This window comes from Delphinapterus leucas, chromosome X, assembly GCF_059928025.1.
Source record: "Delphinapterus leucas isolate spDelLeu-1000000601 "Yukka" chromosome X, BTC_Dleu_Yukka2, whole genome shotgun sequence".
In the NCBI taxonomy this organism is placed as follows: Eukaryota; Metazoa; Chordata; class Mammalia; order Artiodactyla; family Monodontidae; genus Delphinapterus; species Delphinapterus leucas.
The window spans coordinates 1,985,531-2,008,909 of record NC_143150.1 but is presented as its reverse complement, the minus strand read 5'-3'; the positions used below and the strand labels follow the sequence as shown (position 1 = coordinate 2,008,909).

The 23,379-nt window shown below is 54.3% G+C and overlaps 1 protein-coding gene and 1 long non-coding RNA gene across 3 annotated transcripts in view; both read right to left on the bottom strand.

The window, feature by feature from the left end:
• Nucleotides 1-1,491: 1,491 nt before the first annotated feature.
• MECP2 (methyl-CpG binding protein 2) overlaps nucleotides 1,492-23,379 on the bottom strand; it is a 62,146-nt gene continuing 40,258 nt past the window's right edge. Inside the window, exons 1-3 of one of the 2 annotated variants that reach the window (XM_089903957.1) lie at nucleotides 12,712-12,769; nucleotides 11,379-11,433; nucleotides 1,492-11,269 (exon numbers count right to left, since the gene is read on the bottom strand). In XM_089903957.1, coding sequence (XP_089760083.1) covers nucleotides 10,350-11,141 — 792 coding nt within the window. In that variant the 5' untranslated portion in view covers nucleotides 11,142-11,269; nucleotides 11,379-11,433; nucleotides 12,712-12,769 and the 3' untranslated portion in view covers nucleotides 1,492-10,349. Of the gene's footprint in view, nucleotides 11,434-12,711; nucleotides 13,063-23,379 lie in introns of those variants that run through there. The other variant, XM_089903956.1, reaches the window with a different exon arrangement.
• The window catches only part of LOC149744127 (uncharacterized), a 50,383-nt gene continuing 40,092 nt past the window's right edge, over nucleotides 13,089-23,379 (bottom strand). The window contains exon 3 of the long non-coding RNA XR_016391263.1: nucleotides 13,089-23,081. This is a non-coding gene — a long non-coding RNA (uncharacterized LOC149744127). The remainder of the gene's footprint in view (nucleotides 23,082-23,379) is intronic.

The window sequence follows — 23,379 nt, the reverse complement described above, 5'->3', positions numbered from 1 at the left end:
TGGAGTCCGTCTCTTCCCCACAGGCCCACTGCCCCCTACTACCTCCTGCCTAGATGAACCTAGATCAAATGGCTTCCCAGAGGCTTCCCTGCCTCATCTCTGCCTGAGGGGCCTTCCTTAGGGACAAATCACTCCACACCGACTTCCTGCTTAAGACCGTCCCTCGGTTCCCGAAGCCCTCCGATGGGATCCCGGCTTTTCCGCACGGCCTCCACCGTTGTCACGATGTGGCCCCTTCTTGCCCACCTCTGTCTGGCTCTTTGCACACATCAGCAGCCTTAAGCCATCCAGAACTCCTTGGGGTTCCAAGAATGCGCCGGGGCTCCCGCACCCACGAGTTTGCACCTATAGCTCCGTGGCCCTCACGCGAAGGTGGAGCTCAAGCAGCTCCTCAGGTAGAAGCTGGGTTGAGAGCCCCCGGGCCCCTCGGGCGGAGCTGCCCTCAGCCCCTGCTATGCCTGGTATCCCTGGTGCGTCCTTCTTCAGCCTCGGCACTCAACTGCCTCCCCCACCAGATGGGGGAAGACTCCCCCAAAGCAGTAAGGGTGGCTTCCTCTTCTGTCTCTCCAACTGGATGCACGCTTGAAAGGCAGCAGGTCTTCCCTGGCCACCCCCCTTGCCCTCTGGATCCTGACCCCAGAGGGCTACTACCCCCCTCCCCGCCCCCAGGCTGTCCATCCACAGACTTATTTAAGGCTCTTTCCAGAAAACAGGTCCGCCCAAGATGGGCCTCCGTTGCAGCCTCTTCCTAGAAGCTGCAGCCAACGCCGGCCACTCCCAAAGAGGAGGCCAGCCACACCCTGAGCCCCAGTGGCTTCCCACGGGGACAGCCCTTGCCGAGAGTACCAAGCCGAGGATGGGAAATTGTTGGGCACGCACACACTGAGGGAACAGGGACTTGCTTGGTCCTACTTGCTCACTGCTGGACTGCAGCTCCTGGGACAGCCCTGGCACCCGAGGGATGCTCAGTACGCACACAGGGCGAATTTCAACCCTTCGTTTTAATGTTCCAGGCCAGGACTGTCTAGTTCCTAGTAGGTGTGTCCACATGTGCCTGTGATTCTGGACTCTGAGCACCTGTCGTCCGCTCCAGGCCATCGACAGCCTGATGGAGGACGGCTGTGGGGATGCCGCCAGCTCCTGAGTGCCCACAGCCTCACGGGAAGCCAGGGAACACGGGCAGCCGGAGCCAGGTCAGCAGAGGCCATGGCAGGGTCTCAGGCAGGAGGCGCCAGAGGAGTCGGAGCTGGGGGTGAGGGGGTGGGGGGTTTCCAAAAGCACCTTGGCACATCCAGGACGAGGGGATGGCCCTGCCCTGGCCCTCGGGGAGCCCCGAGAGGGGCCGGTGCGGGGCGCAGGCTGCCTTTTCCTCCCGTGGCCGCCCCCGAAAGCGGCTGGCTTCTGCGTGTTCGGGGACAGCCAGAGTGGATCAGGAAATGCACCACCGTGCTGTCCTAGGAGCTGTCTGATAATGAAAGCCCAGACCTGGAGTCACTTTCACAGAGAGATTTATCGAGAATGCTAACAGCACAGGATACAGTACTTCCCAACAAAAGGTGCGAACGCGTCACTTAGAAAGGCATGCTGAGTATTCTTGGCTTTCACACGTATTAAAAAACTTACAAAAATAAAATAAAACTGCGTGCTGCCCATCTTTTCAAATAGTAAAAGAACCTTATGAAAAAATCACTTGATTTTACAACAAAAGACACAAACGGACATTTTTATGTAAATTTATAAGGCAAACTCTTTATATAATAAATAGGTTACAGGGATTCAGTGGGGGGGGGGTGTTTTTGAAACGTATACAGGTACATTCAGACAGGTTTACTGAAATGGTACAAATTTCCTTAATAAATTGCCTTTTGTTTTTAAATATATCAGTGCTTTCAGTCATTTGGCTATACACAAAGAACCTTTTTTTGAACACTACAAAAAAGCAATCAATATTTTTTGTTTTTAAAACGACCTACTTATTTTTCTAAAGTAATTGTCCCAAAACACAAAAACTGAAGGTGAATGCGATAGAGGGCTTCTGGAGACATCTCCAGCCAAGTCTGTCCTGGGCGGCTCCCCACGCCCCACGCACACCTCTCCCGCCCTTGGTCAGGCTTCTGGGCTTCGGGGCTGGAGCCAGCTCCCTCTACACAGGGCGACCTGTGTCCCTGTGACTCAGGAGGAGGCAGCAACCCTGCCTGGTTCTTCCCGCTCCTAAGCCCCATGCACAAATGGTCACTAGGGTCAGCACTGTCCTTGCCTTTCAGAGGAGGGGCCCCCCGGGCGCTAAGGGAGCACGCGTCTGTCCCTGTTCCATCAGCCCTAAACAATGGGAGGTAAACGGCTTCTTTGAGGAGGATCGGGTTTTGCCATGAAACAAGAAGGGGGTTTCATGTCCAAATTTTGCTGGGGATCGGATGACAGTAAAGGGAGTGCGCCCCCCTCCACCATCATCTTCTCGTCCGGGAAAGCAGGGGAATCGAGAGGTCACGTTAGTGTCGTGCACTGCGGGATGGGGTGGGATGTGATGATGGTGCCCTGAACAGTAATGCCCACCCTGAACAGTAATGCCCTGTCAACATACACCTGACCTGTGGCCACGGTGGAGGTCTCCAGGGAGATGGCCATCCTCTAGCTGAGCCCCGCCCCTCAGGCCCACCCCAGCCTTCTCCCACTGAGGCGAGGTTGGCTCTGCTCACACCCCTCCTGGCTCCCCTTGCAAGAACATCAACCTTGTCTGTCCTTAAAAAATAATAATGATGCTAATAACCTGGCGTGGGGGGGGGGGTGCGCAAAAGAATTCACTGAGTGGAACAAAACCTGGTTTTGCTCTGACTTTGCAAATGGCAGCACGTCAGCTATTCGGTCCGTTGGCTTTAGGCTTAACTTCTTTGGGTGGCTTCTGGCTGATCTGGGCAGGGGTTCTGTCTTTGGATCTCCCCTCCTGGAGAGAAAGGACAGACCCTCTCCTCTCAGTTACCATCCCCTCCCTCCGAATTCTTTTGTTTGTAAAGAAAAGGTGTCTAGAAGCATTTGTCTCTGGAACAATTACTTTAAACGTGGTTACAATACAGACTTCAGTTCAAACACAGAAGAGATTTACTTCGCAAAGTTCCTTTCACCCACCAAAAATTACACAAATATAAGCCTCAACACCACAGTTAAGAGGACCAGTAGAGAGAACCTCATGTTTGGAACACAAAAGGAGAAATAAAAACCAAACCAAACCCAAACAGAAAAACCCCAGAGAGACGAGGGGAGCGTGGAGGAGGAGGGGGAGGAGCGCAAACACAGCACACGTTACAGTGTCCGGGTACACGGAGCCCAGTGCGAGGAGAGGGCTCGGCACACACTGAGTAACAGTCCTGGTGATATTTGGTCATGTATTCATCAACTACTGACTCTGGAGCGGCTGTTATTGATTGAAGCAGTGACAACTCAAACGGAAAAGGAGGCCTTGGTAGCAAGGGAAGGAGCAGGCTTCGAGTTCTGCAAGCCTTTTGCACTCCACCGTCCAGCTCCCCAGAAACACTGAACTGGGTGGGCCCTGCTGCTTCGGGCGGGCAGGGCGAGAGGTCACCGGGTGAGGCTAACTCGGCGCTGATTTCAGATCTCGGGCAGAAAGCATATGCGCGCAGATAACGCGGACACCCACCTGCGAGGCCGGACAGCAGCGGCGGCGGCCTCCTCTGCCCCCGGCCCCGGGCTGGGTGGGAGAGCAGGCAGGGACCCACCGCTAATACTGAACGAAGGCGGAAGCTGCCCTCGCCCAGGTCCTCCGAGGGGCCCGAGGGGAGCCTGGCCACCCAAAGGGCCTACGAGTGTTTCTCTTTTGGATTCAGGCCTCAGAAGTAAGTAATGATGCGGGGAGGGAAGCTTTTGGCCCTGGTGATTATAATGCTCTCTGCTTTGGAAGAACAAGTTTCTGGATTTATTTTTTTTGGTGTTTTTAATTACTTAAAAAAAATGATCAAAAAGAACTGTTACGGCTAAACTCTCTAGCAGGTATTGCTCATTAAGAATTACAAAAGCAAATGCAATTACTCATAGGTTGGAGGAGAAGAGGAAGGGACATTTCTGGAGTCTTCGCTACCTCCTGGAGGGGACCCACTGAACCTCATGTGTGGTTCTGGGGTCCCTGGTGTTCTACCTGGTACGGCTCACACTTTCAGAGACAAGACACGGCCTTCTGCCTCCCCTCCAGCCCCCAGACTCGGCAGAGCGGGGGCCCTGCCGGTGGGGAGGCCTGCTGAGCCGGCTCTCCACATACCATCACTCGGACTGGGTCGCTGGAAGGCGTGGGGGGACCAGGCCACCCCCATGGACTCCAGCTGCCCCACCCAGAGATCGAAGGGGACCAGGCAGTGCCATTCCGGGCTTTGCCAGAGCCAGGGAGCACTCTTGCACCCACCCACTGAAATGAGCCGTCCCGCAGTGGCACCCTGGAGCCTCTCTCACAAGCTCGGGAGAAACAGTGCAAAACCCGGTGCTGCCCGGAGCCTCCTTCACTCGGCACTGGGAAGCCCTTGAAAGAAGCGAGGAAAGACCACAGATCTGCTTGGACCGAAGTGACCAGCAGACGGATTTGTCGGTTTTTTTTTGTTTTTTGTTTTTGGTTTTTTTTTTTGTTTGTTTTTGTTTTTGTTTTTTGTGTTTTTTTTGTTTTTGTTTTTAAAATTTTCCCTTGTCCTATGCTATGGTTATCAGAAATATTGTAATTAAGCAACAGGTATAATTTTAACAGGTCTTTTTTTGTGTGTGGAGCCACAAGCAAAATGAGTTTATAACTGTGCAATATACAGATATATATATATAAAAATTCAACTGCTTTGTGTGTCTAGTCGGTGCATTAAATAAAAGGGACAGAAGAACTTAAAGCAAAACTAAAAGGCAAAACAAAAGCCCAGGATAGAAGAGACCAAGCAGGTCTATGCGTATAGTCTATAAGATACTGGATATAATCAGGGTCACCAGGAAGAACAGCTTTGTCACTTGACACACAAACACTGTGGGGAGAGGAACTACCAGTGGGCAGGGGCCAAAGCTTGTGGCCTTTTGATTTCATTTTCTCTCACTGCTGAGCAGGACCTGAGGAGAGGGAAGATAGAGGGGGACCCAGCACAGCAAGGTAACTTGCAACTTTCCCAAACGTTCTGAAACTCAAAGCTGGATTTCCCTCCGTGAGGGTCCTCGCCCCTGCCCTCCCTCTGCCCCGGGGGCGCTTGCGGGTGAGGGGCGAGGGGGCACACCCCTTCACCCAGGCCCCAAGAAGAGCAGAGCCGGGGGCTGTCCTTGGCGGCAGGCCGCACCGCAGGCAGAGGCTGGGGAAGAGACATCACCCTAGTTAGAACTTCTTTTTCCTGACAAATCAGCACTTGGGGTAGGCTCTGCGGAAATCAGAAAGGAGCAAGGAACAGGTGGTGCCGGGTAGCGAGAAGGTCACGGGCCTTCGGATTCACTGGTGAGCACTCTCCTTCCTTCCCACACCCAGAGCTGGGCTCCTGCAGCTTTGCAACAGGCAGGCCTTCTCCCAGGACCGGGTGGCAGCTGAGCCCTCAGGGACTGCTACCCACGGAGAGACGGGCTCTCCAGTGACACGAGGGCCCTAAGGCTCAGATCCAGCAGTTTCAGGCCAGATTCCCCTTCACCCGCAGCACTTGCCACACATTAGGCCAGGCTCCAAGTACTGTTAGATCAGCGTTTTTGCAAAAGCTTGCTCTTATTCACTCAGACATCGAAATGTAGTTTCCTGCTAAATGTTTTTTAGGTCCTCCTTCTGAATTGTCGACAAGGGGTTTCAGTGTTCACTTTTTTCCCCTTTAACATGGAACTTTAGACCCTGGGGGAGGCAGTATCCTAGAGAATTGTTAACAATTACACTATGTTTTCTGAAGATTGATAAGTTTCTAAAAGAGAAAGAAGCAAAAACCGAGACTCAACAAACCCCTCGAGTGGACGGGTTCACGGATGAAGAGAAGTGAGATGGGGCCCTTGCAGAGAGCAGCTAAGAGCCAGAACACGACGTGGCGGGGCCATCGGGCAAGAGAGCAGGGGCTCTACTACTAGGCCTGGTAACGTGGCCGTGCTCCCCCCCACCCCGGGGCCACTGGCCGGGACTCAGGGGACTGGCTAGGCCAATGCACACAGGGCTCTAGAGAGAGCTTACTTCCCGAGGTCTGGATGGCCTGGGCCACCCGTGTGGGAAACTCGCATCAGGAAACAATTTGGGGCCACGACCCTGCTAGGGATGGCTGGACAAAGCTAGAGCTGGTATCTGTGACCTCCCCTGGTCCCGTCACCCCAGAGAGCCTGGCAGGAACGCTCCGGAAAGGGGGCACAGAGCTCAGCTGCCAGGCTCCACTTGGGTTCCAGGAGATCCAGGTGGCCACACCTGGTGGATTCACTTCACACCCTCTGTTCCCTCCTGGGCTTGAGCTGCTTATTAAAAGTTACTAAAAATCCAGAGGTCCCGTCAGCTAAGGAAACTCCTTTCCCACTAAACGTGGTGGTTTGTTTCTGGCTAGTACCCTCCTTCACGATGGCCATCACGACGATGACAAGCTAGGCAGAGGGGCAAGCGACCACGTGGCGCTGTTCCAGGTCCCACCGCCACCATTTGTGGCCTCTAGCCTGGAATGCCACTGCTGAACAAGACTGGTGCCGGCACCGGCATGGGGTCTCAGGAGTAGAAGTCAGGTGCTGGCTGTGGCCGTTCCGGCGCCCCCGGGCCACCGCCACGGCTTCCACTTTCCGGGGAGCTGAGGGGATGGGGTCCTTGGCTAGTTTGGCACTGACGGACTAGGGGCCGTGGCATTTCTGAGTGTCTCCTGTGCCTTTCGATACGGGAGTACAGCAGCAGCGGAAGGGAGCTGAACTGGATGGAGCCTGGCTGTGGCCCAGTGTCCCCAGCTCACTGCAGTGTCAAGGCCAGCAACTACACTGGTTAGGACAAGCCCACCAACGGGCAGGGCTGGGCTGGGCCGGGCACGGTGGGAGGAGCTTGAGGACACACAGAATTCCATCAGGAGAGGAGGTAGTCACTAATAACCAGAATGAGGGCCGGGGAGACCGAATGTGACTCTGACCTAGCCCACGGGTGTCTGAAAGCTGTCGGTCAATTCCTGCCTTCTTTACACAGTCCCTAAGAGATGGCCCCCGATCTTCATGGTCTTCAAGTACACACAAAATCGAGGTCACACCTCCAAATTGGGCCAGACACAGCTGGTGAGAATTCCGTGGCTTAGGCCTTCCCTCCAACCTCCTGTCAACCTGACTCCAGGACAGAGGTGGTATGGGAGCTTCGGGGCCCCTGCCCAAAGGTGACTCACTCGTAATGCCTTTATTTGGGGAAGAGGGAACGTGGAAGAAAGGGGGGCGGGGAGAGAAAACCCTAAGGTGCCTCAGGCGCCACCTGCAGCCTTGAAACTCTAAGGGAAGAAGCTGGAGAGTGAGGGAGGCTGCAGGTCGGGCCAGGCCCAAAGAAAATGACACTTGAAACTTTGTGTTCTCGACCGCCAATGCCAGTCAGCCCCAGAATGAACTGTTATGGGTGAAAGGGGGGCAATGGCAGGCCCAGCTCTCTTCTGCCCAGGACCAGATTGTACCAAGCTGATGGGGAGGCCAGCTCTTGATACTGGTCCCAGGAGCCACATTTTACTGGACGAAAAGTGTAATTAATGCCTAAAAACCTGACCGAGCAAAAGAGATGGTGCCCCCACAACAAACGGGCTGGACACCGTGCTCACGTGAATAAGAGTCCTCTGGGGGTTACCAGGAGTGCGAGGCCACTGCAGGGTCAGGAGCCTTTTGTCCTTGGAGGAAGAGGGATCCCGAAGGACTCTCCCCCTACTCCGACGCCCAGCCCTTCCTGGGGAGGAGTCATAAGTGAAGCCCGGAGGGTCGACAGCAGAGCAGGTTTGGTTGTGGGACTTGCTTCTGCAGCATCAAGAAATGGATACAAAAATGCTAGAAAGGCCAGCTACGACTCCACAAACAGAACGGGGCAAACTCCCTTGCTTCTAACCATTCTGGGAGAGACAGACATGTTTTTTTCTTAAGCTACTGATTGGAACTGTCAACTATGGGTCCTGATCACTAAGGACTGGCAAGGAAGTGCTAGACGGTTTCTAAGATGTTTCACTCCTTCATGGTTACACCGCAGTGAGGAAGCCAGGGGACAGTAACTGAAATACACGAGACAACACGCACTTGACAGTTCATGGCAGCAGCTCACATGGGACGTGCTTGTGGGTGTTTCTGGAAGCATAAGACTGCTGTCTCGTTTGCTACTTTGATAAGGTACTTCTCAGTTGGACAGATTTAGATAAGAGACATCTCTGTAAACACAGAAAAGGATATACCAATATGATGAAGATATGCAGTTAGATAAGGACTTCCTGAACAGAGGGTGAAAGCACGGGATCCTGAATTGAAACTGGTCAATGAACACCCCAAAACAAGCCCAAGCCTCTACGCGCCCACGCCACAGCCCTGGTGCACACGTGGAGATGCGTGAGGTACGAGCGCACCCCGTCTCCCGCAAGCAGAGGCCACACGGGGCCCGCAGAAAAGAACCTGTGCTCTGAGGAGCAGCAGTGGGGCGTCTGCACTTGCTCTGCCTGCCGCCCCGCCCGACCACCCCGCCCCTAGCCGGTCTGGCAGAGGCCAAGGTCAGGGCTGGGCCACTCAATGACACTGGCAGGCCACAGTGGGTCTCTGTGCTGCCCTTGGCTTCGAAATCCATATCCGGCCCAACTTCTCCCTCCCCCACTTCTGCTGAGTGGGAAGGTTGAGAAGGCCTGGGATCCGGGGTCTGACCAGGGAAGGGGACTCCTAGGAGAGCAAGACCTTGCCACTCCCTTGCCCCTCGGAGGCCGAGGCACACTAGGGCCAGGTGGATTTAGCAGAGCCTGGGGCTTCCTCAGGGCTCAGAATGGGTGGGAGGGGGGCTGGGGCTGATGGCAGGAAGGCCAAGGGGGGTGAGTTTTGGGGCCCTGAGCTGACAGCGTCGGCTCAGGGTACAGCTGGGCACTGCGGCTGCCTGGAACAGAAGGGATGAGGGTGGGGGGAGGGGAAGAAATGAAAGGATGAAATGAAAGAAGGCAGAAATTGAAGGAGAGAAGAGAAACCAATCAGGAAGTCCTTATAAATTGCAGCAAACACTTAGAGTTTCGGAGCTTCGTGGGAACCCTATGTGCTGAGCCCACTTTAAAACAAGCGCAAGTATATACAGATCCAGGTAGTTGTCAACACCGTCACGTCTGGTGGCCTGAGGGACAAAGTGTCACCAGTTCAAGCCAGTTTGCTCTCAGAGCGTTTGTTTTGAAGTGGGAACATGAAGACTCAATAGTGCAAATAGTTCTAAGCTGTCCCTAGAGGAGTTAGAATTGGAAAGTTTTGGAAGAACATTTCCCCCTCCTTCCCCCTGGCCCCTGCCCCATCTACTAAGGCTCTAACTACCAGTCACAACTGCTCTGAGCGACTAGGAATCCCTTCCGCCTGGCCTGCTGCGCTCGGCGGTCTGGAGCCTGGGCCGGCCTGCCTGGGCCTTGTCCTGCGGCCTTGGCGGCCTCTCTCTAGCGCCACCCGCGGGAGGCCAGCCCTGGGCCATCGTCTCCTCTGGCTAAGGCCAGTCTACACCCAGCGGCTCAAAGGATGACTCCTTCCTAGCCAGGCCAGAACTGGGGCGAACAGGTGCTACTTCCCCGTCCTGTGAAATGTCCTTGTCGATTTTGGATTGGGGCCGGCGTGGGGCCAGGTTTGTGCCACCACAGGTGGGATCACACGGGCTATAGCCACTGGCCATCCGCATCTTCTCTAAAGGATCCACCTGCCTCTCTTGCCTCACACCTCCTTGTCCCGACGTGGGTGGGAGTGGGCGAGGCGGGGGAGCTGGAGGCCGGGCAGGGTGGGGGGAGGAGAGCTGAGACTGGGGCGCCAACGGCACCAAAACCAGGAGTGTCCTCTCAAGTGCTCTCTGCCCCTAACGACCACGTGGGGGGGCTGGGTGGGAGGGAGGTGCAGGCGCACCCTAGGAAGCCTGGGCAACAGCTTGTCTGGTCAGTAGTATCTGCAGCAAGCCTTGTTGAAGGAGCCTAGTTTAGAAAAGTGCAAAGCTACTTCTGGCCCTGGTTAGGTCTTCAACCTGACTGTGCTTGTCGGTAAGAAAAACATCCCCAATGCTCCAACTACTCCCACCCTGAAGCCACGAAACTCTAAGTTTACTGAAAGAAAAAAAAATATTTTTTATTTCAGTTAATCGGGAAGCTTTGTCAGAGCCCTACCCATAAGGAGAAGAGACAACAGCTGCCTTTATTCTTGTTGGTTTGCTTTGCAATCCGCTCTGTGTAAAGTCAGCTAACTCTCTCGGTCACGGGCGTCCGGCTGTCCACAGGCTCCTCTCTGTTTGGCCTTGGCATGGAGGATGAGACAATGTCTTTGCGCTCTCCCTCCCCTCGGTGTTTGTACTTTTCTGTGGCCGCGGCGGCGGTCGTGAGCGCGGGCTGAGTCTTAGCTGGCTCCTTGGGGCAGCCGTCGCTCTCCAGCGAGCCTGCTCTCGGCATCTTCTCCTCTTTGCAGACGCTGCTGCTCAAGTCCTGGGGCTCGGGGGGGCTGGCGGGGGCCTCGGAGCTCTGGGGCTCCGGCGGGGGCGGGGGCGGGGGCGGGAGCAGCGGCGCGGGTGCCTTCGGGGGCTCCACGTGGTGGTGGTGGTGGTGGTGCTCCTTCTTGGGGGGTGAGGAGGCGCTGCCGCTGCGCCCCTTGGGGCTGCTCTCCTTGCTTTTCCGCCCGGGGCTCTTGCAGGTCTTCAGTCCCTTCCCGCTCTTCTCGCCAAGGGTGGACACCAGCAGGGGCTTCACCACCTCCTTCACCTCGATGCTCACCGTCTCCCGGGTCTTGCGCTTCTTGATGGGCAGCACGGTCTCCTGCACAGACCGGATGGAAGACTCCTTCACGGCTTTCTTCTTGGCCTCGGCGGCGGCAGCCGCCACCACACTGCCCGGCTTTCGGCCCCGTTTCTTGGGAATGGCCTGGGGGTCAGCCTCAGCTTTTCGCTTCCGGCCGGGGCGTTTGATAACCATGACTTGGGCCGACGTGGTGGCCCCGCCCCCTTCGGCCTTGCTGCCCGGCGAAGCTTGGAAAGGCATCTTGACGAGCAGCTTCCCGGGACTTTTCTCCAGGACCCTTTTCACCTGCACGCCCTCTGATGCTGCTGCCTTGGGTCTCGTGGTGCCGCTCCCTTTGGGGCGTCCCCGGCCTCTGCCAGTTCCTGGAGCTTTGGGAGATTTGGGCTTCTTAGGTGGTTTCTGCTCTCGCCGGGAGGGGCTCCCTCTCCCAGTTACCGTGAAGTCAAAATCATTAGGGTCCAGGGAGGTGTCGCCTACCTTTTCGAAGTATGCAATCAGCTCCACTTTAGAGCGAAAGGCTTTTCCCTGGGGACTGTGGGAACAAACGGAGAGACACAAAGAATGATCAGAAGCTCCCACAGCCATGTCAGAGATGGGCAGGGGAGAAGGTGGTGGCGGGCCCTCTGACGGGAGACATTCTGCAACTGGCACGCCCGACGATACAGCTGAACAAGAGTCACATTTAAGAAAAGCTGAGATGAGCTAAAACTAGGGAGCTGCGGCCTCGGTTACACAGGAAGCAATCGGGTTGCCCAACGGCCGTGGGCACCCGCGAGGCCTGCTCTGGTGCCAGAACGGCTTGGTGCTGACTGGATGCCCACGAGCAGCTGCCTGCCACCAAGCTCCTCTGGCCCCCAAAGGGGTCTGGCCTGGGGACCCTGTCTAGCTGTCAGGCTGACCTCGGGTACGCTGCTTAGCCTCTTTTGGAATCAGTTTCCTCACCCGTCAGTAGGATAACGCTTTGCTCACCCTTTTCTGAGTTGCTGGAATTAAATGAGGCTGTCTGAAAGCAGCCTTTGAAAACTGCTAACCTTTCTGGAACCATCTAAGGGGAAGAACTGAAATGCACGCATTCACACTCGTCCTCTGAAGCTCTGGCTTCGAAGTTACTCTGTTTGAACAGGTAACACCCGACGACCAGCTCACAGCTGGACAAAGGCCCAAGGGACAGCGGGAAAGGCACACGGAGCCCATCTGGGTCTCTCCCCAGAGGCCCTATCAGAGAGCCCATCTGTCCCAACATGATTCACAGAGCAGACTGAGCCCTATGAACTCCTGTTTCTTTGGGTTCATGACGCAATGTCAGAGAAGTACTGTCCCAGAAAGAAGAGGTTAACAGGTTCTGAGGAGGGCCCCTCAGCTGGGAGATGGCAGCGAGCCCAGGGAGCTCCCTTGCATCCCCAGCCCAGGCCAGTGTGCACGGCAGGACCTTGCGTCCTCACTGCTTCCCAGGAGGCCTCTCCTGGTGCCCTCACTGAGGCCCTGGGTAGGCCCTACTGCTATTCCAGCTCCAGATGAGGCCTTGACGGCAGGTGCGGGAAAGCCACACTCTGCTACCCCGGGCACATCTCATTCAGGGCGGTGACCTACGTACGCGGTCATTCCAAGCATACCTGGTCGCGCCCGCAAGCAGTGGTCACTACTGAAGCCCCTGACCCGAGGTGGGGTTATGCACACACATTTTCCTGATCAAGGAGCAGCAAAGAGCTACCACTCCAAGGGGTCCCCATCAGTTTTTTAGCACCGGTCCCTGACCCCCCGCCCACCCGGCCCTCCCCGCTCTGTAGAAACAGGAGTCACCCTTACTTACTTGATCAAATACACATCATACTTCCCAGCGGAGCGGCCAGATTTCCTTTGCTTAAGCTTTCGGGTCCAACCTTCAGGCAGAGTGGGGTCGTCGTACATGGGTCCCCGGTCGCGAATGATGGAGCGCCGCTGCTTGGGGGAGGCCGAAGCTTCCGGCACGGCTGGGGCCGAGCCCGACCCTTCCGAGGTCTCTGCTTTACCTGCCTCTGCCGGCTCAGCAGAGCGGTGGGCCGCTGGCTGCAGGGGCTCATGCTTGCCCTCTTTGTCTTCTTTCTTATCCTTCTTCACCTTTTTAAACTTCAAAGGTTTATCCTTCAGGCCCTGGAGATCCTGTTCTTCTGACTTTTCTTCCCTGAAGTATTAAACGAGTACGTAAGTATCACGGAGAACACACTGGTTTGCAGAAACAGTGAGCAAAAGCAGGCCCCGGGCGCCCCAGCGTGGGCAGGGCCCTGAGAGAGGGGCTGCCCTGCCAGTGCTCGCCCAGATCCAGATGCCCTTCCCCTGCACACATCATTTTAGAGCCCTTGGGCTGCTGACGGCGATGGCCCACCGCACCCTACCTGCGCCGTGGTCGCCCTGAGTCCCACTCCTAGCATGCCTGCACTGAGAAGGTGGCTTCTCAGTGTTACGAGCTGTGCCCGAGGGCCTCCGTGTATGACGGATGACAAGAGGCCCTCCTCGACTGCCGGAGAGGGACCTACCCACCAAAATGGAGGGGGCTCCTCGTCACGAAGGCCTGGCTTGGCTGTTACTACAGCTTCTGTGTTTTGGGTCTCCTCAAACGTGTGCTCAGTAAAATCAGCACAGTACAACTTGCTGACGGGAACAGTCCAACAGCGCCCCTTGGGCGGTGGCGCAGAGCACAGCGCTGTGGAAAAACACGCAGATTCGGAGCCAGCCAACCTGAGCTCAAATGCTGACTTTGCCATTTCCAAACGCGACCTGAGCAAGTGAGCTCAGCATCCCGTGCCTCGGTCTCCTCATCTCAGCAATGGGTCAACACCCCAGAGGGAGAAGAGTCACAAAGGCATCGTATAAACACTGGCGGATGTGGGTAACCAGACACTGATGCCCAGGGTTCTGGCGTGAGAAGAGGAGCAATCCCAGGTCGGGGAGCCTTTATCACCAGACGCTCCTGACGACACAGGGCCTTGGCCTTGGCCGATGGGATGGAAGAGCAGAGAGAACGGAAAGGTGCAGAAGAACACGCTCCTCATTCCAGGGCGGGCACCTCCTCATTCCTTCGTGCCAACAGAACAGCTCCTTCCCTATGCTTCCGTCCCACCCGGTAGGGTCCCCTCCTTGTGTACTTCGGCAATGGTCACTGTGAGGCCCCGGGATCAGGGTCTGGCCATGATGCCCTCATGGCCAGGCCAAGAGGGCAAGAACACTACCCGGGCCAGGGAGGCTTGGAAAGAAGAATCGTGGGCTCGGAATCAGGCACCTGAGAAGCCCACAGTTAGCAGCTCATCTCATCCGGGAAAAGAGCCAGACTCCTCTGTCCTTCAGATCTCAGTCCCAGAGCTGCCTGGGCCCACGCGGCTCACGTCGGCCCACCCCAAGTGACTTCCCTTCTTGGCCAAACCGCGGAGACCGCAACAAAGGCACCATGGCGTGCCCTGGCAACCAGACTCCAATGACGTGGCTAAGTCACCAATGGCGAGTTCGCACCAGGAACACTCAGGTCAGGCATATGGGGAGACAGGGTGTGGGGAGGGCGCACCCCGACCTCCTCCCTATCCTGGCTCCGCCTCCAGAAGTTTAGGGCCCCGAGTGTGAGCTCTAGCACACAGCTGACTTTCTAATTCTCCAGGCTTAGCTCCTTGATGGGAGATGAGGAAGAGCCATGGGCAGCTCCATGCAGCCCGCAGCCCACTGTCACCACGGGAACCTGGGCAGTCCCGAGCCAGAGAAAAACACTGCACTGATGGCAAAGGCTGGCTTCTTGAGAGCCCTCATCTGCACTCCCCTGATAATTTAACTATGGTGAAGTCAAGCACAAACCACACGCCCCAGGAATGCCTCTTAGGTACAAGCAAGGGTGCCGATGCCATCTAGGGCCAGCCCTTCTAGAAACCTACCCTGAAGAGACACCCACAGAAATGCAAAACAACAGATGCCCGACGTTACTGGCGACAACATTCTTTTCACCGGCTCAAGACTGTGGCCAAGCCAGACAGCCGCCGCCAGAGACCTGCTGGGCAGACGCCGACGTGCGCACCACGGAGAGCCGGGCGGCCCGAACCATGAGTGAGGGACCCCCAGGACCTCCTGTGAGGGGAACACCGTACACTGTAGGCAGCCCTCTGGGGGAGAAAAGAAGGGGACTTTAGGAAGCAGATGGCAAAAACGAAGGGAATCAGTCCTGGCACGGGGTAGGCAGGACCAAGGTGAGGACAGGAGCGAGGCGAGACCTCGCCGGGTGTGTCAAACCAGAATTTCAATTTCTGAATCATGTAAAAGTTTACATAACCAAAAACAAAATGAAAACAAAAGGGAACAGAAGGGAACATGCCTAGCATCCACGGAGGGGAAACAGGCTAGCCTGGGGAAAAGTGGGGGCTCCAGTTCTGGGGTGGCCTGTGGGGTGGAAAGGCAGGGCAGCACACAGGGGTGGCAGAAGGGTCAAAAGGACGTGGGCTGAAAGGGCTCCTCTGTTGGGCTATGCAGTGACCAGGTGACTGTCCAAAAGAATGAACTGATTAGAATATAGTTAAGAAAAAACCCACTTGGTGATGTTGGGGGAAGGAGAGAAAGACATAAAGGAAGTGAGGGTCCAATGGGCTTATGGGGGAAGAAGGTTCCAGGCAGCAGAGAGGCCTCAAGGGGGCACGTGGGGCTGTGTCGGGTTTTATTCTGAGTGTGATGGGATCCCTTTGGCTACTATGTGGAGAATGGCCTGCCAGGGACCTAAGTGGGCAGCAGGGAGCCTGTGGGAGGCCTCTTGGGGCGCTCTGGGCATGTGATCCGGGGCGAGGAGGGCAAGGACTGGGGACGTGACCAGGAGGTGGAGCAACAGAGCTGGCCGGTGTGGGGACGAGGGCCGGGGATGAGCTAAGGGCCATGGCCAAAGCCTGCGAGGATGGTGATGCCACCAACCGAGGATGACGAAGCCTGGGCCAGCAGCAGGGGGGGAGCTACAGCCACACCCGCGTCGAGAAGCTGAAGGAGCAGCTAACACAGCACCGTAACCAGCTACACTTCAACATAAACAAACCAAAAGAAGCTCAAGGAGGGGAGAACATAGTTCTTTGGCTACAAAGTGGGGAGGCCCCTGTGCCCGGACTCTGACTTAGCCTAAATGAACTGTTTGGATTTTTAGAATTTTTTATTGTGATAAAACAGACATAACATAAAATTTACCTTTTCCACTGTTTCTAAGTATACAATAAATGACGTTTCAATAGCACCAAACATGGGAATAAAAAGGCCTTTAACTTTAACTCTGTGATTATTCTAGCTCTTTTAGATTGATATTACTTGGGACTTCCCTGGTGGCGCAGTGGTTAAGAATCCGCCTGCCAATGCAGGGGACACGGGTTCGAGCCCTGGTCCGGGAAGATCCCACATACCGCAGAGCTACTGAGCCCGTGTGCCACAACTGCTGAGCCTGCGCTCTAGAGCCTGCGTGCCACAACTACTGAGCCCGCATGCCCAGAGCCTGTGCTCCGCAACAAGCGAAGCCCCCACTCGCCGCAACTAGAGAAAGCCCACGCCCAGCAACGAAAACCCAATGCAGACAAAAGAAAAAAAAATTGAAATTACTTGAAGCAACTGTGAGAATATGGTGATTTTCAATTCTGTGCATTGAGGAGCACAGAGGTGTTTGGTACTTTATTTTCTGACTGCTACTCCTCTGCAAATAAAAGCCCACGAAGAAGTCTGGAAGCCATTCTGCTGGGTGTGGAGTGGAGGCAAAAATGATGGAAAACAGGTAATCCAAATGAGTTTACCCTCGGCCCAGCCACCTGCTCAGTGCCAGGGTGACCTGAGGAAGGGGGCCAGGCTGGGGTACTAGGCGAGTACTCAAGGCCCCCCACCAGGAGGATTATAGGGTTTGCTGAAACACACTTTTTCAAAGAAACCAAACAGGGACTTCCCTGGTGGTCCAGTGGCTAAGACTCTGTGCTCCCAATGCATGGGACCAGGGTTCGATCCCTGGTCAGGGAACTAAGATCCCACATGCAAGCCGCAACTAAAAGATCCTGCATGCCGCAACTAAAGATCCCACATGCCGCAACTAAAAAGATCCCACACACCACAACTAAAAAGCCTGCGTGACGCAATGAAGATCCCACGTGCTGCAACTAAGACCTGGCTCAGCCAAATAAATAAATAAATAAATATTAAAAAACAAAGAAGAAACCAAACAGCCCTCCAGACCGTGTATCTCTGCATGCATGTGCGCACACACACACACCTGCTGAGAGGACCGTGAGAACTGAGCACCTAGTTCTTAAGTTCACACGTTTTAGAGTTGGGGGTATTCACCTGTTCAACTCTTCAGTGTTATAGGTGAAAAGAAAAGCAAGTACAACCAGACAAGGGAACCTGCCTGAGGTCATGCCTGAGTTGACGTGTGTTCATCGACTGCCCTTGCCCTGAGCCAGCCTCTGCTAGGGGCTGGGAGGCCAGGGTAGAACCAGCATCATTCTCTGGTCTTCTAGAGCTCCCAATTTCGGGGGCGGGGGTGAGGGGAGGCAACAAAGAAAGAGCGATCCTCTCCTCTGTTCCAGGCACGGAGGAAGCCCAGACACAGCTGGGTGTTTAGGGCTGAGGAGGAGTGCTTATCCCAGTCCCAGGCCAACAAGGAGTGCTCGGGGCAAGCCAGACCAGGTGGGCCCGGGCGGGCGGCACTATCAATAGCCCTACCCTGTCACCACTGTGACACCCCTCCCTGGAGGGAGAAGCGAGTCAGGATAAGCATTCTGTGTAACAGTGGCTCTGGGCCAGCCCTCGCTCTCGTCTTCCGATAGGCCTTCCCTGCTCCACGCACAGTGCATTTTGAATATGCCACCCCGCCGCTCAACCCCCCAGACAGCGTGCATCTTCCTTCCTGTCGTCTCCCTGCTCGGTGCACAGGAGCAGCGCTTAATAATTCTGCCAAGGGATGATCACAACGCACATGTTATGCTACCTCCGCTTCCTCTGACGGCCCCATTCCCCTGCCCATCAGCTTCAAGTAGCATGGGCTAGTTTAGCACGCAAAGCAGTAGGCTTGTGTCAGTGAGTACATGATGACTTTGGACGCCTGGGCCCTGGTGGGTCGGGGTTGGCAGGAGATGACGCTGGAGTGGTCACCGAGGGCCCAGAAAGGCAGATGGTGACGTCTACAGTGATGGAGAGGGAGGGGTCACGGAGGACAGTCATGCTGGGACGACAGGTCCCAGGCTTCCACAGATCAGCTCCCAGCCAACGAGGCGGACGGGTCTGCAGAGACTCCTCTTGCTGAAACTACTAAAAATGCCGGACCGAACATCTTCTAGAAGATATTACAGAGGACAGTGTTTAAAACGTCTTACCTGTACTCACAAGCTGGCCAGAAAGTAAGGAATATGCAGGCTAAAGAGGCAGGGAAGGAAGGGAGGGGTCCTGTTGGCGGAGGAGGCCGGCAGAAGAGCCAGGGAGAAGGAAGAGGCCACGAGGAAACGCCTGGGAGAGTCCAAAGAGAGGGGCATCCTACACGTTGGCGGGCCTGGACTCTTCAAAATGGGCTGCGGCGTGAGGAGCAAAAGGAGACTGAAGAGACGGGACAACGAGGAGCGACTGGCTCCCTGGTCCGAAGGCGCTACAACGGCAGCAGTGGGGGGTTTGGGGAACGTGAATATGGTTGCACGTGAGCTTGATGCTGAAGCCCCCGAGTGCACAAACTGCCCCGGATGAATGCTCTGAGGAGAGCCATCCTTCAGGGCTCAGGAGCGCGATGGAGCGACTGTCAGCGGCGGCAGGGGCAACGGGCAGCGTGTCCACAAAGGGGCAGACGACAGCAACATAACCGGAAACTGCTGCTGGACAGGAATACTTTAGAGCCGTTTCGGTCAAGCTTCCTAACAATGAAAGAGAACGCCTTCACGTTACATGAATACATTAAGACAAAAGGCTGAAAACCTCGCAGAAGTGCCTTCTTGTAGTGGCTCAAAGAACTGCAATGTTTTCAACAGCGTTATGCTCTGTATGGTGAAGCCATGAGTGTGAATGAAGGTGTCGAGGTACTTCCTCGTGTTAAAAAAAAAAAAAAAAATCACTGCCAAAGGCAGCCTTGCCTAGGACCTGACTTCTAATATCGATGGAACAACTAATCTGTGCACGGTGTGGGGGAAATGCAGGTATCACATTGAAGCAGAAGGCCTTCACAAATCTTAAATATCTACGAAGACTGAGAGAAGGCTCTTGTGTGAAAAAAACATCATTTGGTAATTTTGTTGCTAAAACGAAAACATGAGATCAAATCCTTCCTTTGATCTAGCAAAGGAAAATGAGAGTTGCCGGAATCTTGACTTCAGGCCAAATCATTGTATCCCGAGGGGTCTGATAGCACTCTTTTGACCCGAGGCTCCTGTGCATTCCAGGGGTGCAATCAGCCAACAGCTGACATGTGCAGCTGACCAGACAACTGCAGCTGAGGTGTGACTACTCAATCTCCAAGGCTTCCATATTAAAAAAGAAAAGAAAGGCCACAAAGCCAGGTGAAAGCCACAGCTAAAAGGTGTTCTTCACTTGAATCTGAATCCTGCCCCCTCCAGAGTGAGCTCTAGGAAACCTCCAGAGCACCAGCAATATCCTGACCTTTCCCAATTTCAGTCATGTTTGCATCAGGCCAATCTCAGGAGATGGAGTGTCTCAGCACCTTTCATTCCCAGTCATCCACCCCATGGAGCTACGTAAGGAGCCCAAGTACCACAACAAAGCCACGAACCGGAAGGACAGGGTGGCGGCCACTTCCCCAGGTCAATGGTCAGGAACCAGAGGAGAGAAATGGCCTCCTGGCAGTGGCTGCTTCCATGCTCCAGTATGAGCTGCAGAATCTCAGAATCAAGGGGGCTTCTCTGCACGAATCAATAAACGTAGCAGCGCTTTGAGACGCCAGCTTTGGCCCCTTTAAAGATCTGAGAGAAATCAAATTGGCACTGGAAGAGGGTCTCAGTGGTCTCTGGGGAGCAAAAAAGGGGATGGGGTTCAGCTCAAAGGCTTCAATGGTGGAACCTGAAGTTTAGTGGACCCGCTCTGAATTCAGTGTATTTTTTAACACCCCACTTTTTAGAAGATGCAAGAAACTGTCTATGTTTTGAAAAGCTAAATAAAACACAGTTCTTGCCACCCAAAGGTAGAACCCTCCCCGAATGAAGGCAATGAGCACCACACGGTAAGTCTCACCTTGACAGCGTGAGTCTACCCCACACAGGAGAGAAGTAAGTTTGAAAAAACACTGCCACCGTGGAGAACAGTCAGGCAGTTCCTCAAAAAGTTAAACGTGGAGTTCCCATGTGACCCAGCGATTCCCCTCCTAGGTATGGACCCCAGAGAGTTGAAAACAGGGACTCGAACAGATACTTGGATGCTGATGTTCATAACAGCACAGTTCACAGTAGCCAAAAGGTAGAACCAGCCAACCCAAGTGTCCAGGTACACATAAATGCAGAAACAAAATGTGGTCTGGGGCTTCCCTGGTGGAGCAGTGGTTAAGAATCCGCCTGCAAATGCAGGGGACACAGGTTCAAGCCCTGGTCCGGGATGATCCCACATGCCGCGGAGCAACTAAGCCCGTGCACCACAACTACTGAGCCTGTGCTCTGCAGCCTGTGAGCCGCAACTACTGAGCCCGCGCGCCTAGAGCCTGTGCTCCGCAACAAGAGAAGCCACTGCAATGAGAAGCCCACGCACCGCAACAAAGGGTAGCCCCCGCTCGCCACAGCTAGAGAAAGCCTGCACTCAGCAACAAAGATCCAACGCAGCCAAAAATAAATAAAAATAAATTTATTAAAAAAATGTGGAATAAAAATATAATGGAATGTTATTCAGCTTTAAAAAAGAAGGAAACTCGGGAATTCCCTGGTGGTCCAGTGGTTAGGACTCCATGCTCTCACTGCCGAGGGCCCAGGTTCGATCCCTGGGCCCTCGGGGAACTTAAGAGCCCACAAGTCCCGTGGTGGGGCCAAAAAAAAAAGAAGGAAACTCTGACACCTGCTATAGCATGGATGGACCTTGAATTGAAGATGTTATGCTAAGTGAAGTAAGCCACACACAGAAAGACAAACACTGTATGACTCCATTTATATGAAATGTCCAGAATAGGCAAATCCAGAGATTGAAAGTAGATTATGCATTGCCAGGGTCCGGGGGTAGTGGGTAATAGGGAATGACTCCTAACGGGTACAGGGATTTTTTTGGGGGGGGCGGGGGGTGTAATGAAAATGTTCTGGAACTAGATAGAGGTGATGGTTGCACAACGTTATGAGTGTATAAATGCCAGTGTACACTCTAATGGGTGAATTTCACAGTATATGAATTATATCTCAATTTTTATAAGAACCCACTAAAATGACAGCTGACTCCACCCATTACCCTAAATCATAAAGGCAGGTTTTACAACGCTCAGGCAAGTAGCTCTGCTGTCCATGTGAGAGAAATTGGCGAATGTGGGGACCTACGGTGACACATGCTAGACTGGACCACGCTGACCTGAATGCCATCTCTGAAACCCAGGACACGGTAACCACGACAGTCAGAAAGGAATCTAGTCCAAGAAGTTTAATGACTAGGCATTTAGCCAAGTTGAAGGTTGTTGGCTAAATATTCTGAGGGTGTTTGATCTTTTTTTTTATTGTGGTAAAATGCATGACATAAAATTTACCATTAGCAGTACTTAGTACATTCACAATGTTGTACAACCATCACCACTATCTAGTTCCAGAACATTTTGTCACCCCCCCGGAGGAAATCTTATACCCACTAAGCAGGTACTTCCCCAGCCCCCCTTACTCCCAAGCCCCTGGCAACCACTAATCTCTCTTCTGTCTCTATGGATCTGCCTGTTTGGACCTTTCATATAAATGGAATCATACAACATATGGCTTTTTGTGATAGGCTCCTTTCACTCAGCATGTTTTCAAGGTTCTTCCACATTGTAGCATGTATCAGAACTTCTTCCCTTTCTATGGCTGAATAACATTCCACTGTATAGACACACCACACTTTGTTTATCCATTCATCTGTTGAGGGACATCTGGGTTGCTTCTACTTTTTAGCTGCTGTGAATATTTGAGTACAAGTTTTTTGCACGGGTGTATGTTTTCAATTCTCTTGGGTCTATACCTAGAGTGGAATCACTAGGTCACACGGGTACTCCATGCTTGACTTTTTGAGGAAGCTCCAGACTGTTTTCCACGTGGCTTCCTTTGGGGGTGATGAAAATGTTCTGGAACTAGACAGGAGTAAAGTGGGGTGGCAGAAACTGCTTCCACTCTGGAATGCCTAGCAGGGAGGGGCAAGCTTTGAACAGAAGTCATCACGACAAGGACACTGGGAGCGGGGTGGAGGTGTTTCATGTCACCTACTCAGTCATTCGGTAGCTGACAATCTAGGTAGTGGGCCCGAGCTGTGCTGGGGCCAAGGCTGCTCCGGTAACAAGACACACTTTCTACCTGCATCCGTTTCTTCTCCTTCTCCTGGTACAAACAATCTTCTAAAGCATACAGTCAATAATGGAATCATAGCGATTTTGCTGAGTGCTGTGAAAGGGGAGAGAGCGGGAGCCGGGGGAGCGCTCCGGAAGGCGATGCGGGGCCGCTGTGGGTGGGGGAAGGATCAGGCCCGGCGTGAGAGGCTGGTACAGTCGTGGAGCATGACTAAAGCCAAGCTGGGTGGCTTCACCACCAACTGTCCCCATGCAGGCCACTGCAGAGGGGGCTGGCCAAATGAGTTAGGAATGGGAGAAAACCAAGAAGCCAGTCGTTATGACTGACATTTTTGTGATTTCATCTCTTCCCCTGGACAGCCTGTGTCGTCAGCATTTGCTCCCTGGCCTCCACATCTAGCTACGTCTCTTCCATCGTGTCTCCTCCACGCCGCAGGGTGCTCACGGCAACCCTCCTCACAAACGGGGCAAAGCTGGCCTCCGGTGCCCTCACGACAAATATCCAGCTTTCAGGTCCCCACAGCCAGTCTGCACGGGCGCTCAGGTCACGCCTGCCTCTTTGGTCCCCAGCAATAGATTCCCACAGCTCTTTCCTGCTGCAGTTTTCTGTCATTACTGTTTTCCTCTCACTTGAGGTGATGCCCTTGTTTTCATTGCTGTGCCTCTCACTAGTGTACGTCACCCCGCAGCTGCATGCCTGACAGACTTGCTTCCCGATGATGACATAGGAGCCACTGAAATGACCAACAATAGAAAAAAGGGGAAATGTGTCTGTCAGAGCTGGCAAACAAGAGGGTGCCACCAATGGCTGAGGCACCGTGAGCGATGCCAAGGAGGGACCTGCCAGGGGGGTCGGTGGTGACAGGATGCCCCCCCACCAACAGAGGCCGAGGAAATCTTCAAGGTCACAACGGTGGGACCCAGAAGCCAGGCTGGCTGAAGTGCGGTTTGCCGGTGGCAGACGGAAGGGCCTAGAGGCCGACACGGCAAGGCCAGCAACAGGCTGAGGGGTTTCCCTGGGCACTGCTGGGA